General features: G+C 39.5%; 1 protein-coding gene across 2 annotated transcripts in view; it reads left to right on the forward strand.

The window, feature by feature from the left end:
* The window catches only part of brip1 (BRCA1 interacting helicase 1), a 96,016-nt gene that overhangs the window by 37,966 nt on the left and 40,889 nt on the right, over nt 1–17,161 (forward strand). The window contains exons 15-23 of one of the 2 annotated variants that reach the window (XM_028573269.1): nt 658–817; nt 1,194–1,315; nt 8,939–9,051; nt 9,134–9,216; nt 9,369–9,686; nt 10,641–11,366; nt 14,695–15,200; nt 16,387–16,454; nt 17,033–17,111. In XM_028573269.1, the coding sequence (XP_028429070.1) occupies nt 658–817; nt 1,194–1,315; nt 8,939–9,051; nt 9,134–9,216; nt 9,369–9,686; nt 10,641–11,366; nt 14,695–15,113 (1,941 nt within the window). In that variant the 3' untranslated portion in view covers nt 15,114–15,200; nt 16,387–16,454; nt 17,033–17,111. Of the gene's footprint in view, nt 1–657; nt 818–1,193; nt 1,316–8,938; nt 9,052–9,133; nt 9,217–9,368; nt 9,687–10,640; nt 12,081–14,694; nt 15,201–16,386; nt 16,455–17,032; nt 17,112–17,161 lie in introns of those variants that run through there. The other variant, XM_028573270.1, reaches the window with a different exon arrangement.

The raw sequence follows: 17,161 nt of genomic DNA on the forward strand, positions 1-17,161 counted from the left end.
ATCAGCTTTCTGCCAAATACAAGTAAAGAAAAGAAGCAGTGTGAGGACACGGAAGCAAACGTTGGTAGCTAAATGCTTTGTTTCAAGCTTAATGTTTTAGACTAAGAAAGTGTCTGACGGAGCAGATATGCTCCTATTTTGATTAATCCAGCTGTCTACATAGGCCAAGTTACGGCATATTTTTCACACTTCAAAGATAATTTTTTGTGCGTAACTATGGTGATTGTGTGTTGCGCTCTGAGTGCTGATGAAACGGGTGACCTACACTCAGTACTGTGTTTTAACACATCCTGTGACACAGATTGAGCTCTGAAGCTGCTGCTGCTCTGCTAAAGTGCTACTCACACTGTACTAAACCCAAGTATCGTACAAACAAAAATGTTGACATCATGATAGGGCTGTGCAATTGATCAAAATTTTATCGTGATTATGATTTAGCTCATTACGTTTTTTGCAAGTAAACTCTTTTTTTCTATTGTGTTGTGAATGAAAAAAAAAAGTTTAAATAGGAAAAGTATTAAGGCAAATTTCACAGTTTTTTTTTTTTTTTTTTTTAGGTTCACTCTTATGATTCGGTTTCTATGCGATCAATTTCCACTTACAACAAAACCTCAGCAAGCATATATTTTAACATGATACCTCCTGTGATTTGCTCAGATGCTGGACAAGCTGCGAGACCGATGGACCAACACTGGTCTCTGGGAGAAGCTAGAACAACGGAAAGTTGTGATCACAGAGCCCCGCGGTGGTGGCAAGGGGGATTTTGACGAACTGCTTCAGATGTACTACGATGCCATCAAGTGCTGTGAGGAAAGAGGTGAGACATCACACTGACCTTTGGACCAGCAGATGGTTTTGTTATATCACACTGTAAAGCTTGATGTCTGTAAATTAGTTTGTAAATGCATTTGTTTGATCTAGTCTGCGTTCAGCTTTGGAGACAAAGAGGACATAAGAATTGCAAGACCATTACCTTTTCTGAAGAATCCATCATGTTTTAATCCTTTGTGTTAGCAACTGCACGGGGTGGGGGTGGTGCGTGTGGATGCTCCGACAGTGTTGTTGTCATTGCTTAGAATTGCTCATGGGGGGCGACAGAAAACTACGCACTATAGCTTTAAATAGTAATTTGTACAACTGCACCAACGCTGACATCTTAATTTACAATAGAATATGGTATTTCTTTGTTATAGATGGTGCACTGCTGATTGCTGTCTGTAGGGGTAAAGTGAGTGAAGGACTAGACTTTACTGATGACAATGCCAGGGCAGTGGTCACCATCGGAATTCCCTTCCCAAACATCAAAGACCTCCAAGTAAGTACGTTTTGTCGACCTGAACAAACTGGAACTTTCCTGCACATGGTCTGGGAGTGTAGAACAGGTGCAGGAGTTCTGGAATAAAACATCAATAATATCTGATGTGATGGGATATTCTAGTGATGGGAGTTCCTACTGACCCGATTGTTTTGTTACTTAATGATGACTCTAAATTACACCTGTTTGGGAGACGGAGGAAAATTTGGCTAGCCGGCTCGACTGCAACCAAGAAAATGATAGCCCAGCGCTGGCTCCAGCTTCACTCGCTTTGTATGAAACAGTGGTTGGCATATTTTCAGACAAAATATCGGACTTAATGACCTCAACCCCACAAGAATTAGAGGAGAGGCAAGGTGTGGTTTCTGTTTGTTTTGGTTTCCTCAAGACTGCAGAGGGTGGGGGGTGGGAGAGGGTCTTTGTTCTTGTTCAATTTGTGTTTCTCTGTTCTGTGCACCATCTGATATTACCTGTCACACATTGTGGAATTTGTTTTGTATGTCTGAAGGTGCTAATAAAAATTAAAAATACCTGTACAAATGCATCATCAAATTAAATTGAGGTTTTTGGCCAAGACCAAACATTTTAAATCCCATAAACATAAAAATATATCTCACATGCGCGCACACACACAAACCCACACCAAATAAAAGCATCCCCTTTTGGTGATCCGTAAAAAAAAATCCCAAAGCGATGTTGCTGTGTGCCCTGTCCTTAGCAGATAAAGTTGACCTTTAAGTTTGACTCTCTCCCTGCCTCCCACCTCTGCTCCCCTTTAATCCTCCTGTCAGAGCACGACAAAGCTTTCACTAACCTGTTCTGTCAGTGTGGCAAGACCTGTGGGTGATTGATGCTGCCCAGACCCTTTCACCTTAGCCAAAACTGTCAGATTCACCACTGTCAGCTCTCAGGGCATTGCTTCTTCTTATCAGATTTTGTTGTCGTTGTGATTAACTATTTTTATTTTTTAAATAACATACAATTCGTCATTGCCACCCACCCAGACAAAAATCAAGAAAAGATGACACAGTAACTACAATTCAAGACCATTCAAAAAAATAAAATAGACAATGAACCAAATAAACTAATGTACACCATAAGCCCATCATACACGTCTCTCCCCAGCACCAAGCTTCTTAGGAGCCCACCCCCCAAAGCTCAGGCACTTTCCCCATTTTCTAGTATAGACTTCCAACCTGGCAATCAGTTTACTGTATATAACAAACGCCGCCACCCTAGCCATCTCACAAGCTCACTCCTGGATTGACGGCACCCCTTTATTCTTCCATCCTCCTTAAAATAATCTGTCTGGCTATCATTAAACTAGTCTGGACCCAGCTTCTTATGTGCTTATCCATCCCTCTTCGGATTGACTCATTTCCCAGAACAAATAATCTTGGGCTGAATGGAACTTGGGTCTCTGCAATCCGACATAGGTTATCATGTATCCCGGTCCAAAATTCCTGGACGTTATCGCAAGACCATAGGACATGAAGTAATTGGCAGTCCTCTCTTACATTTCCAACAATTTGGTGTGCCTTTCAGACCAATTCTAAACAATCTGGAGGGAGTTCAATAGACGTGATGCAAAATTTTGAACTAAATGAAGCGCACCCTCGCATCGCGTGACATAGTTTTATTATTCCTATAGATTGTGTCCCACTCCTCATCATCGATGTAATACTCGGATCCCTTTCCCGTGTCGTTTTGAGGGCTGTCCAGGCTCCATTCGCCAGATTCTGCATAAGCATAGAATAATAGCCAGAAGCCTCATGACCTTTTCCATATTTCTACAACACCATATGTAAACATTCTGGTGCTTTCAGGGCTGAAGAACTGGATCCAAAAATCCCCACTAACAGATAGCGAAGTTGCAGAATTGAAAATTTGGACCTAGGGATTCCAAATTGCTATACCACATCCTCAAAGGATTTCAATATGCCACCGAGATACAGATCCCCCAGTGTGATAATTCCCTTTTCCAACCAATCCCTTCAAAACGGGGGAGATCTACAAATACATAACTTTGGATGTCGCCAAACACTTGAAGTATTTAGATATAAATCCAGTTTAAACAACCAGGCCACTTTTTTCCAAAAGACAATCTATTATCATTGTTATTATCATCTGCTCCTGAATTTGCTGGCTTCCACTGCACTTCAATTTATAAATGAAAGTGTAAATGGTTACATCAGTGGCCTCCATATTTGAATCCGTATGGCAGTGTGCTGAGTTTGACGTCTTTGTTTTTGTTCTTTTGTGCATGTGGGTCAGTTCAGGACCATGACCAGTTCTCACTAGAATCTGAGTTTATAAGAAATGATAAGATTTGCCTCATCCTGCCATTATCATCAATTTTCTTTTATAATGGTTTGTCTGGCTTTCAGTGGAGATTAGCACGTTTTGCCTCCCAAAGGCTCTGTTGTATTGGATTTTATAATTTTAAAGATGTTTGTTATTGTGTCCACCCTGTTCAGACCTAACAGACCATGCTTGTTAGATCCTAGATTCTAGTCTCCATTTTCTTTAATTTACATTTTCTTAATCTGCAGTTTTGCTTGTTTCTCCTTTTTGCTTCTCTCTAGTTGTCTTTCAATTCCTCCTGTTATCTCCTATTTCAGTGGGAGACGCGGTGTGGCCCCCAGAGAAGCCCTGGGGGACTTTAAAGGTCTTTGAGCTAACCCCATTACACTGCCGAGAGGATGGGGACACTGACACTAATGACTGTTAAAGCCATGCCGCTAGCCCTCGTAGCCCTCATGTTGAAGGAGCACATACAGTATACTGCTGTAGCACTCTGTCAGATAGATAATAGGCTATTCAGGGGGTCACACAAATGCAGAGGCACTGGCACACGGTAATAGTGTATCCACTATTGGATAGTCAATACCATTACATGTTATGGTCAATTCCGCTGGAAGAGTGATTCAGGATTCAGTGTACTCTCTGAGTAAGGATGCATGGTTGCCCTGCGTGCAGTGATCTATACTAAGGTTGTTTCAATCAAGTGTTGCTGACATAGCTGCGGAGCAACCTTTTTAACGTAATGAAGCTCTGCTTATTTGACTTGCTGACCTACGTTGTTGAAACTGCTCATTGCAGTTTTATTTCATTCTTTTTTGCATGTTGGTTAAGCTGCAACTTATAATACTGGAAAGGGGGGCCTAGTGTTTCAAGGATTGGAAATGGATTGTGCTTAATTATGATTAATTTAGATTTGTTATGATGCTTTAACCGGTTAACCTGCTTGTCCTCCTCTACGTGAATTTTTTTCCTCACACATCCCCATCCGGATTGACAAAGCCCTATGCTGCTACTTTTCTTTTTCCCTAACTTATGTCTTGTTCTTCTATATGTTTATGATATAAATGATCTAATTCTGATAAATTATAAAATATGCATCATATGCTTGCCAACCCTTTTGAATTTTCCTGCCCTGGAGTTTCAATTCCTCCGAAATTTCAAGATCTGCCCATCCACTACGCCTATATTCATTAGAAAAAAAAGCCTATTGTCACTGCTTTGTGATTGTTTATTTTTTTAATTACATACATATTCCACATTGTCAGTTATGTTTAAACCGAGAGCAACCAATACAATCAGACAAACACAAAGATGCTCTACGTGTGATTAGAAAAGAGCACAATCGCTTGTTGACCACCATGGAGAAATGTGCATATGCTACTATTTGTGCAAGAATTGACATATTGCGGCACTTCCACATACAGTGTGAACCCGGCGTTAATTTCAGGCAAAGCGATGGTCCTCTGCTACATTATGCACTCCCAAGGTTTTTTGAAAACACCAGTAGTTGTATTGTTTCTTATTTTAAGATTGTTAATGTGTTTTCTTTCACATTGTCATCTGCATAAATGCCTCATATTAACACCTTATTATATTTACACCATATGTTCCCCACTGAAACTGGTTCTCTAATGCACACACACATGCGTGATATGTTCTTACATTGTCACTTCCATGCACTAGTGCTAACATGTGCAAATTCTCTTAAGAGCACACATGGGCTCAGGCATTAATTCATTCATTCTATGCCACACTCACACGGCAGCACCCCATTGCTAGGATAAGAGGTGTAGGCCCAGCTTCTCTCCATTTAAACTACTCCAGCACTTCAGATGCCTGCATTCCCAGACAGGCATAACTCTTACAAGCTACAGCCTAAGCACATAGCATGGCATTTTACTGGCCTGTTGTGTTATTGTGACAAAGATCAAAGGTTGAACTTGAAAAGTCCTCTGCAGAGAAAGCCCTGCCAAAGGTGGTATTACATTTATGTTGAGTTTTTCCAATGGCATGTTTTACAGTGAAAAGTCAAATCCTGCGCGGGTGAGTCAAACAATAAGTGGCTTTAACAAGCAATAAAAAGACACTTACAACTGATAAGGCATCTCTCTTAGTTTAATGAAGGGCTCAGGCAACCGCTTGCTGCTGCCCTTTATTAAAGACAACCACAAGAGCATTTTAATTCTAAGGCCTGCAAGCATGTAAAATGGATGGATAAAGGGGATTTTGGAGGAATGTTGAAGAGTTCATGGAAATCGTCAAGAAGAAGAGCTGATGGATGCTCCAGGCACACTCAAGACTGTACATATGGCTTTATCATCAACCTCTGAAAGAAGGCCATATAATATATGATCACCACTTGTACTGTCCATGTCAGCACCACAGGCCGGCTTTAGAAATGCAAAGTCAACCTTTTCTTGTACAACTCCCTTCGTTTACGAAAGAAGCCAAAGTTCTCAATTGTTGAGCGCTGTTAAAACACAATCAGCCATACATGGAAATTTGAATAAAGTAAAATTAATGTGATCTATGTTTGATTAGCTTTCTGTCTTTGGCAGTGCATTAATTGGTGCTATGCATATTCTGTAGTTTGGTTGGTACAAAAAAGTGTTGAGGGTTGTTGCCACAGCTGTAGTCAAGACCATTTGACCCGACTCACAAACTGGCAACTTTATACATAATTTTTTTTATGATTAACAATTTGTTTTTAAAACCACATACAAAACATACACTTCACAACATGAACATATCCCCTCCCCGCCTGAACCCCCCACTCGTGTTCACCATTCACTTAGACAAAAATTAAGAAAAGATTACATAATAACGATAAAATTCAAGACAATATAATAAAATGATATACCAAATAAACATACAGTATGTACAGTATATGTGATAACACCATAAGCACATAGCATACGCTTCTCCACCGCACATACTGTAGCTTACTGGGAGCCCTCCAGAAAGCATAACTACTTTACCCATTTTCTAGTGTGGACAGGAAATCTGACAAACCTTTTGTATGACATCTTTTCAAATGCTGCAACTCTAGCCATCTCACAAGCCCATTCCTGAATTGACGGCACCCCTTCATTTCTCCATACTCTCAAAATAATCAGTCTGGCTATCATTAAACTAGTGTGGACCCAACTTCTTATGTGCTTATCTATTCCGCTTAGAATTGATCATCTCCTAGAAGAAATGTAAATGATGTATGGTCTAGACCTGCTCTATATAAAAAGAGAGACTGAGACAAGTATTGCAGCCCTGTTCCATAGCGACCCCTATTCATTACCATTTAGAACTTAAGGTAAGCCTCAACCTTCATAAATAGGTAAAATCTAGAAATTAGATTTTTCCATTCAGTTATGTTCTAAACAGTTATTTCTTTAGTGGAACATAAAAAAGCAAAAATCAAAGAATAAGTAGGATTCTGTATGTAGTCTTGCTGTGAGCTGATCCATTAGCATGGTGGAAAGCAGTGCGATAGTCTGATACCCTTGTGAGCGCATACACACACACACACACACACGTGGACACTGTCTTCAAGATGAGCCACTCAGCTGTCAGCTCAGCCTTATGTGGCAGATGAGGCGCTCAGCAATCTCAGTGACAAGCACAAGATGTCCCGGACTGCCAGAGGCGTGCACACTGACGCGAACGTACGCACACCCTGCGTAAAATGTAGCTCAAACAAATGCGCTCAGCTGCGAATCATGCCTACTGGTCAAATATATGTTTTTAGGGATGAACAGGTTGCTGTAGAGGACAAGGCCAAAGCAGGCGAGTGATCTCTTGACATTTTAACTAATCCCTTCTAGCTTGTGGTTTCTTGCACATTTGCGAGATTTGCTAGCAGCCAGAATTGGCTTTTTCACATATGCAACCTGTCATGTTGGATTGGACAATGACATGGTACAGACCCGGGATGTGATGGCTCGAACGCTGAAATGGACTGTGATTGGATTTAGATGACACCGCTGGCTTGAGGCTATTGGCCTTTCTGTTCAAGCTGTGGGTTTAGAAGTGGATTCTTTAACTGCTCTGGTGTCTCATACATTGACGAACATCATGGAGCCAGCAGTATTAACATAACTTCCTGTGACATGGCTTTATGACTCCATTGACAGCCTGCAGTACTGTACTATTGTATTTTTCGCAGAGAAAAATTTGTATTTTAGATCTACTGAAAAGCCTAGACCTGCATCATACAAACATTAGAGGTTTTCCAGTGTCCGTGTAGTTTTTGTATGGAGGTGGCAGATGTTGCTCAGTTGTTTGCATGCTTCTTAGGTGAGGTGTTTTTAGTCATAGTCTAACTTTGGGGTGACATTTAGGAATTCCTGTGACTCTACTTGTTTGTTTATGTACACAAGCCCAGACAGGCCAGAGTGGCATTGCGTGATGTGCGTAAAGGAACAGACTGTACCTGCCACGGCCCTGTGTTTGGTGGCTCAGGGCGAACACGCGGTACCTGTCAAAAGCAGTTAAAGCCTCGTTCAGCAGCCTGCCCTGCATGGCATCCCGTCAGACGCCCAGCTGATCTTTTCACTTGTCAATTCTGAAAGGTTAGCGCTAAAATCGGCAGCGACAGATGCAAATGGATGGATGCTTTCCTGGCATTTTTGTGCAGGGATGCTTCATGTCACCTAGGCCACCTTGTCTGCCCCTCCTACCTCGACTCTACTGTCATGGCCTCTCTTTAGCCCCTCTGTTCCCCTTTCAGAACACATCTGTCTGCAAGAGCAAGTAATACCCAACCCCTTCAGGTCCTGAATAGTATTTGTTTGGTGTTTAGTTTGCCCCAGATCCATCGCCCACTTGGTTTCCCCTTCATAAGATTAATCCGATTAATTCTCTATCAGTAGACATGCATGAAACCCTTTTTGCCTGGTGCCCTCAAACAGGTTTTTAGTTCAATATCTTCAGTAGTCCTTCTGTAGCCAGTAACTTATGTTTAAACTATTTTTGGGCATTCCGCCTTTATTTATTTTTATAGCATCAAATTTTATCGAGATTAAAACATGGCACAACTTTTCTTCAATTTATTATATCAGCTTTATTCTCAACATATTTGTAGTTCTCTTGGGTTCATCACTTTCTCAAACGATGATGGTGATGTTGTGATGTGTACCTAGTATTTATGGTGGCTTATAGGTCACTATTTGATGGACTAAAGGTACCAGAAAGAACCTCACACACTATAATGAATGCACAGAAACAATTGGTGTATAAAGCAGGGTGAACTGGAAAACCGTTGTGCAACATGTATCCAAATGCTGACATTAAATCATCTTTTAATATACTGGCCTGTGGTTTCAGGTGGAACTGAAGATGAAGTACAATGACCAACACTGCAAATCCAGAGGTCTTCTCCCAGGCAATCGTTGGTATGAGATTCAGGCCTACAGAGCGCTAAACCAGGCCCTGGGAAGGTAAATCTATCCTCTACAGCTTGAGTTTTACTTTTGGGCTCCCTGCCTTTTTAGAGTTAAACCCTCAAACTTCATTTTACAGGTGTATACGCCACAAGAATGACTGGGGTGCCCTAATTCTAGTGGACGACCGTTACAGGAATAATCCCAATAAGTACATCACAGGTACTCAGTAATGTTTACAGTGTGTGAACACTGACTGACTTAATTTGAGGACTAAACAGCCTCTCAATTTAAACACTAGATGGCAATAGTTATCCACTGTAAGATTTTTGGTAGCGTTTGTATCTGATGTGTGTATGTTTGTGTAATCCCAGGTCTGTCTAAATGGGTCCGCCAGCTTGTCCAGCATCATGACACCTTCAGCAATGCCATGCAGTCTCTGGTAGCGTTCTCTCAGGTGCAACAGAAGGTGGAGGGGGCTCCTGCAGATAGTCAGACCCTCAGCTCTGCCGTCTCATCTCCAAACAGTCACTTGTCAGTAACTTTGGAGGGACAGGGTCTGCCCAATGCCACAGAACCTCAGACACCCCGCTCATATGTCAAACTGCCTGAACCCCAGCAGGACACAAGCCCCTCAACCATCAAGTTTTTTTCTTGTACACAGTTGAAAGCTGACCAAAATGAAAAAGCAGGTGAGCTAAATCGAAAAGTTGAAAGTAGAGTTTTGGTGCTGCGAGGTTAATATCTCTAAAGTTTTTTTTTTTATGTAGAAACAATGTTTGACTCTGCCTCAACACTGTTTTAACTCGGGCATATTCCTGAGAAGTGAAAAATACTGCTTTATGTACATTTTAGTATCCGCTTTCAATCTATTAAATTCATGATAGAGTTGCGATAAAATAAATGTTTCCCTCTATTGTGGCTAAACCTCTGATAGATACATAAATACATAAAAAATATTTGCCAATAAAACTCCACTGTTCCCCCTGTTTTAGACCTAGTTCATCTCTTCTTTCTACATGAATTATGAAATGTAAAGTAATCAGTTTTGAAAAGACAGTGATCAAAAGGTGCATGTCATTTTTGTGCTCAAGGATATATGAGCATGTCATCACCACAAGAAAATATTTTTAGGTGACGTGTTTGCACATTGCCTTGGCTAGCACCCATTGTCTTTGGGGTCATGGCAGGGTTGTAGCTGTTTGCCCAGTTGAATTCTGTGTGGTGGATATGGGTGGTAGCAGAGCAGTAGCAGACCCCCATCCCTCCCTCATAGTAAGGGGTGGGGGCCGTGGGATCAGTTGAGTGGCTCGCCTCATTATTGTAAGGTCTTTTGCGTGCCTGAGTGGCGCTGGAGCGAGCTGATGAGCAGATGTTGGACTGTTGCTTTTAATTAAATCCCCTTGACCTTTGTTTGGATTATATTGAGCGTAAGCATGCATTTATATCTTTCTTTATAAGATAGCCTTGGCAGCCAAGGTGCTCCACATACCAGTCTCATTTCATTGTGAGACTTAAAAGCGTCTTTGTGAGTCTAAACATGTTTTCTCTGTTGTCTTCGGTTATATGCCAGTATAAATATCAATGCTGAGGTTGATAAATATCAACTGTTAACTGATTTTGAATGTTTTGTTTCCTTGATGCAGAAAGATTGAATATGATGCACAGCCCCTCAGCAGAGCCCCTATCGCATCAAAAAAGAACCGCTCAGCCGCTGTACCACATTTTCACCTCCAGCCCCATCAGCACCAGCTTCAAGAAGCCAATATTTAAAGGAAAAGGGCCCAGTAGTTTCAGCCAGCACTTGAAAACACCTAATCATTCGGAGCCCAATGAGAAACAGCAGATCTCCTCTCCACAAAAGAAGACTGCGGCAACTTGTCTTAAGCAAGGGGCTGAAGACAGTTCCAGTGAAATCCAAGTGGAACCACACGATCTGGCTCTTGATCCTTCTCCAGTTACATCTCCTCCCCGCTGTGACAATCCAGATGAAGATGAAGAGGAGGACCAAACTATCTTCTTTACTCCAGAACTTTTCGAGGGGGAAGGCAACGAAGGCAGTCCACAGAAAGATGTGAAGACCAAGTCACCTCCCAGGATGGGTTTAGGGGCAGAGAGCCCTGCCCTGCTGTCAGAAGAACTTTTTGGCTCTGAGCAGGCCCGAGGGCATGAGCAGGCCTCTGCTTTTGATGGACAGATTGCTATTTCAGTCAGTAAGGAGAGCACAGAGTTGTCACAGGGACAGGAAGAAGAAATTATAGAACAGAAGCAAGGTGAGGGGGGAGAGCAGGTGGATAACCAGAGCAGGCAGACAGGCAGTAGGCTTCGCAGGTTGTCCAGGTCCAGGCAGAAAGCTCCCTCCACTCCATCAGGTAACTAATAACCTGAAAGCAAGACATATTGTGAACAAAGCAGAATGTCTAATATGCAAATATAGTGCCAATGTTCACATGTCCAGTGGACATTTTCTTGGCAGTAAAACAATAATGAAACAATTATTGATACAGAACGCAGTGCAATGTACCATATTCAGTTCATACCATTGCTGCATACTTTTCACCATTTATCTTTCAGAATTTGAAACCATATGTTGTAAATTATCTACGTATGTTACAGCTCCCTCAGGCAACTAGCCCACACACTCTTACCATGCATACAGTAGATGATGAGGCTTCAGCTATCTCAGATCAGCTTCTAATGTAGTGTGACAGCACATCTTATTAAGCCCATGAAGGCCGGTTCTCAGTTAAACGTATAACTAACCAAAAGCATTGAAATTGTAGCGCTGATTGAATGTGCCTCATAACAAATCATTAAAATACAAAACCTCATTTGTTTTCCTATGCACTAGATAATCATTTAGTTCTGTTTTAATGATGGTTTTGTAGAAAATGGGTGAGGAACCTGGATGCTTTAGACATGCCTGATTTCACTTAAAGAACTGACCTTTATTTTTTCAATTCCAATTATGTAAATATGTGTTGTAAACTCCAGTAGTGTGAATACACATTTGATTTACTTTAAGTACAAGCATTCATATACATTCTGTTAAGTCACAATAAGATTAAATGTTAGCGTTTCATTGATATTCTCTTTCATCCTTTTTTCTGTTTCAGTGTTTTTTTTCTTCTGAAATCACATAGACATGTTCCGTGAATTGCCCAATTCTCAGTGGTGGAAGTACAAAACAAAATCTGCTTAAAATATCAAAAGTACTCATAATGCAGAATGACAGTGTTGTATTATTTTATTATATCATTATTACTAATGCATTAACGTGAAAGACGTATTTTACTGTTGTAGCTATTGGTGGTTGAGATCATTTTGACTACTTTATATACTGTTGTGTAGTTTAATCTTTAACAATTCATCATATTTTATAAACAGATCATCTTGTTTTTGTAAAATCTTAAACTGAATAGTAACTAGTAACTGCAGCTGTCTAATAAATCTGGTGGAATAAATTATACAATATTTTCCTCTCAAATGTCCTAGAATAAAAGTACAAGTAGCAGAAAATGGAAATGCACTTAGTTAATTTCATCACTTACCAATTAGACTTTGCTGCACAGTAAAGACAAAATATTTTATTCTAATATTTTGTACATTATTTATATCAATGAGGGTACCTCTTGGTCTACCAACACAATACAATTCAACATCCGCACAAACTAAAGCTTCCAAAATGACCATGAAGTTGAACCACCACCTCACTAAACTGCTACAACAAAAAGTTTAGTGCAGGACTGTTGTATTAGACTGCATTAGTTTTAGCTAGGTAGACTTAATAAACTGGCAACTTAGTGTATATCTTCACGTAGAAAGGTTCTACCACTAATACAATATGTTAAAACATGTTCACCAATTAAATAACCTATAATAAAATAATTATTTCTAAATAGGGCTGCACAATTAATCGCAATTTTATCGAAATCGCAATATGGGCTAGTGCAATATCCAAAAGGCAAAATATGTGTCAAACTTTTCTGAATTAAGTATTGTGGTGCTGCAGAGACATCCCGGCCTACAAATCCTATCCTACAGACTACAGAAAACATCTTTGTTTGGTACAGAGCCTCGCAAAAATCACACTATAATCATTTTAAGTTTTTAAGATTTAATATTGGTCAATGAAAATGAGAATAATGATATTAACATAATTCCCTTCAGTATCGTGAATCGTATTGCAATCGCAATATCAGTCAAAATAATCCCAGTTAGATATTTTCTTCATATCGTGCAGCCCCTTTTCTAAATGCGTAAAACTAAGCCAGTGATATTCTCACCAGTCATTTACATTGTAGTTTCCATATTTATAATTTCATTCGCAGATGAAAACTGACTATTTGTGACCTATTTATGTGCGATATAGTACGTATGTGTAATAAGCAGTTTAATGGACATATTTGGTTGGTTGTCTGAGGAGCTGAGGTCATTTAATCAAGTCAATGCTAAATGCAGAATCATCAAACAGGCTAAATTGAAGGGAGAGAAAAAAAAATGAGATTAAACATGATTACACTAATGTGATTTGTCTCATTACAGCGCAAACTTCACCAGTGTGTGATTTGCACAGACAAGCAGAGTAGACAAGTGTTCCATTAAAGCCTTTCTTTGCTCATCAACTGCCTCCCCAAGAGCCTTGTGTATGTAATCGTGCATGGTCACTCGTTAACATCATCAAACACGGAGCGTGGAGAGGCCAGCGAATGTGTGTTAAAAGCACTTAATAGGGAGCCCACATTACTGAAAGTCTCAGTAATGGCTGTGAATCACTGTGTTTTTTCCCCATTAAAATAATTCCGTTTTATCCCCAACCCTAAATCATTAAAGCTACGCAAACAACATTTTTAGTTTTAAAAATAAAATACAGGACTTAACAAACTTACAACAAACTCCACTTAACAAAGTGGAAATGCAGCAAACAAAAAAATCGCACCATCCAAATTAATTTGTGCAATCTTTTGCCGAAATTAAATTCTGAAGTAGTGAATGGTCAACAATCTGTCTTCATTAAAGTTTTGAGTAAAATGAAAACTTTGTGATTCCCAACCAGTTTGTGTACATCAGTGGGTACTTCTACAGTTGCTGGGGGAATGTGGCTGCAGCTAATATGAAAAAAAATAATGCACTAAAATACTATCAAAATAGGAAAATTAAAACACAAATAGGATTTCTAACTTGTGTGTGTCTAACCTTTAGTAAATTTCTCACAATAAACTACCATCTCCAATGCGATGACTGCTCAGGATACGCTCACACAGGCCAGCACAGAATTAATGAAATAATTAACTAAAAGTGCAAGATAAATGGTTCACGTCCAGCATCTGCCACTTACGCACAATTTAAGGTAGTATGAAGGCAAACTAGACCAAACCGACTAGAAAAAGAAAGTCCTAGTCTAAACGTTATGTCTTAATTGAAATTATGTCCACCTTTTGATAATCAATAGTGTTGAATAACATCCAAATTAAAATCCATTCAATAAGAAAACATTTAAAGCATTACAGGTGGTGTTCTCGGGCTCATCTTTCACTGCTGTTTATAGCTGCCTGTCTGTGAGGCTGCCCAATGCCGATTTAAAGTACCAACACCAGTTACTCTAATAATTTTTTCAACAACATTCCAGTTTGTTCCAGGGAAAACATGACTGCCAGATGTATCCATTTGCTAAATATGTGACTTAATGTTAATTGACAGGTGGATGCTATGAAGCCAAGAGTGTAGGGAGAGCCTGTCTTCAGAAGATTGAGACTAGGAGCAGCCAGAGGAGGACTCACAGGGCCAGAGCAGATTATGAGTCAAAAGCAATGAAGCCGGGTTTGAAGAGCAGACCATCCAAAGCCAGACCTGTCAGAGTACACAGCTCAAAAAAAGACATTGTTCAAGAGAATGCTTATCAGTCACATTTCTTGCCACAGGTTCAGGATGACAGCTGGATTACCTGCCAGCAGACAGAGCTAATCTTGAAACCAAGTGTAAATGACAGAGTGACTGAGTCAGGAGAGTCCTCTGTGGGTGTGAGGGAACACAAAGCTCTTAAAAAAGTGCCTACCACACCTGGTCGTTCCACAAGGCTTGAGTTTGACATTGTGTCTCCCAAAAAAAAGAAGACATAGGGGGTCTGCAAGAAGCTGGAGCAGCAGGATGTAGTCCTACTCGTCCAGCAGAGGATGGTCTAGGAAGTCAGCACACAAAACCAAAAGGTATTATTATATAGTCTATTTAGAATATAAAATCATAAGTTTTACAAATCAATGCATGTACGTGCCAGTGTTGTTGAATAGCACACTGGAGAAGTATAGTTTGTAGTACATTACAAAAATTAATTACAAAAAGGAGCAAGTTGCCTTTACATTGTAAGGCAGATCAAGTAAAAGATTAAAAAAACAGAATTACATCTTGAGTAATGTGTTTAATCAATTAGTTATTTTTTTTGGAGGGGGGTTTAAGATTATTTGTTGGGCTTTTTTGCCTTTTTAATCGATAGGACAACTATAGACAGGAAGGGGGGGTGGCGGGTGGTGGTGACATGCAGAAAAGGGTTGGAATCGAACCCTGGCCACTGCAGTAAGGACTGTGCTTTGGTACATCAGCTGCATGCACAACTAGGTGAGCTACCAGGGCCCCCCTAAGTCAACTGGATTTATTACAGCCTCTCTGGGAAGTAGCACTGTTGACAACCTCATTATGTATTTGAGCTCATCCTGCCACAATCTACTGCCAATGCTTGATTTATCTAAATAATACCCATACGTTTTTAGCATTGTCAAGCATCTAATTGATCACTCAGTAACATTCAGTACTGCAGACCTTCACCCCGATAGTTTATTAAAGGAAAACTTTAATAAACTATCGGGGTGTTTTCTTTTGTTTTTGTGCCAAAGTGACTAATGGGGACAACATTTTTGAAAATTGGTCCAGTATTAAGCGTGAGCTGACTACATTATGAAACAGACCCTACAGAGAAATAAAACATTTTTCTTTAACTTTTGCCTTATTCGGTCTGTATTTGTTAATAGTTAATAGTGAGTAGTGAAACTGTAAAGAATTACTTTAATACTTTGGTACATACAAGTTTATAAAAGCTTCTACCCAGTAGAGAGTTGGGGACTCAGATTACAGTATAGCACATCATATAATGTTTAAATTATTAATACATTACATTATAAGTTTTTTGAAACTATGTATTTTTGTGTGTGTGTGTATATATATATATATATATATATATATCTCAATTATGTAATTTATTTACTTTACAATGTCAAAATATTCCCTTAACTGCTGTTCAACATTTTTGACAATATAGTTAGTTTTTATTCTGCTGCATTGGTGTTTCTAGGTATGCATCTACTTTGTTTATGTAAACTAACTTCCATTTTTTCAACCAAGCTATAAACATACAGAGATCTTGCAAGCAGGCGCGCAGAAGATTTAACAATACCTCTACAAAAAGAAAGGTAAGTGTCAACTCAAGTGATATCAAGTTAACTTTTTTTTTTTTTTTCATCAAATCAGATTGCATGAATATCCTATTTCTAATCAGTTTTTCTTTGTATTGCAATATTTATGTTTGTACAATTAAAATAACACCAATGCTGCCATCCCCATGCAGTGATGGATTTTGCACTTGGTCGGTTTTCTGCACACAGAAGCACATAAAGAAAACACAGTGGATGGCAATGAGTGAAGTCCTGTGTGAATACTTAAAAACTAAGGGTCTGACAAGGAAAATACTGTCTGATGTCAACATACCATTTAAAGCAATACAGTAGATGACCAAAGAGTACCACTGAAATAAAAAAAAAAAGTTTAGAACTTATACAAAATTAGCATTTAGAAACAAATTTTCCACTTTATGGGCAGTGTCTGTGTTATGTATCTGCCTGAATCTTAACCCTTAACGAAAATGTTTTCAGTAACTCCTCAAAGATGTTTCTTAACAGTCATTTCTAAAAGTTTGGATATAAAAAAGATTTGAGATATGGACATAGCAATTTAAAAAAAGCTTGAGACTGTTTTTGTGTTCTACTTACAGAGAGTCAAAGACCAAAAGCCATGCTATTTGGGACTCTACTGTTCTATGTGTGAAAAGGAACTACTTCCTGTGGCACATGGTAATATCTGAGAAATCTTTGTTTTCACTTTTTAAGTTATTTACCACAGA

Source organism: Perca flavescens, chromosome 3, assembly GCF_004354835.1.
Source record: "Perca flavescens isolate YP-PL-M2 chromosome 3, PFLA_1.0, whole genome shotgun sequence".
Taxonomy (NCBI): domain Eukaryota; kingdom Metazoa; phylum Chordata; class Actinopteri; order Perciformes; family Percidae; genus Perca; species Perca flavescens.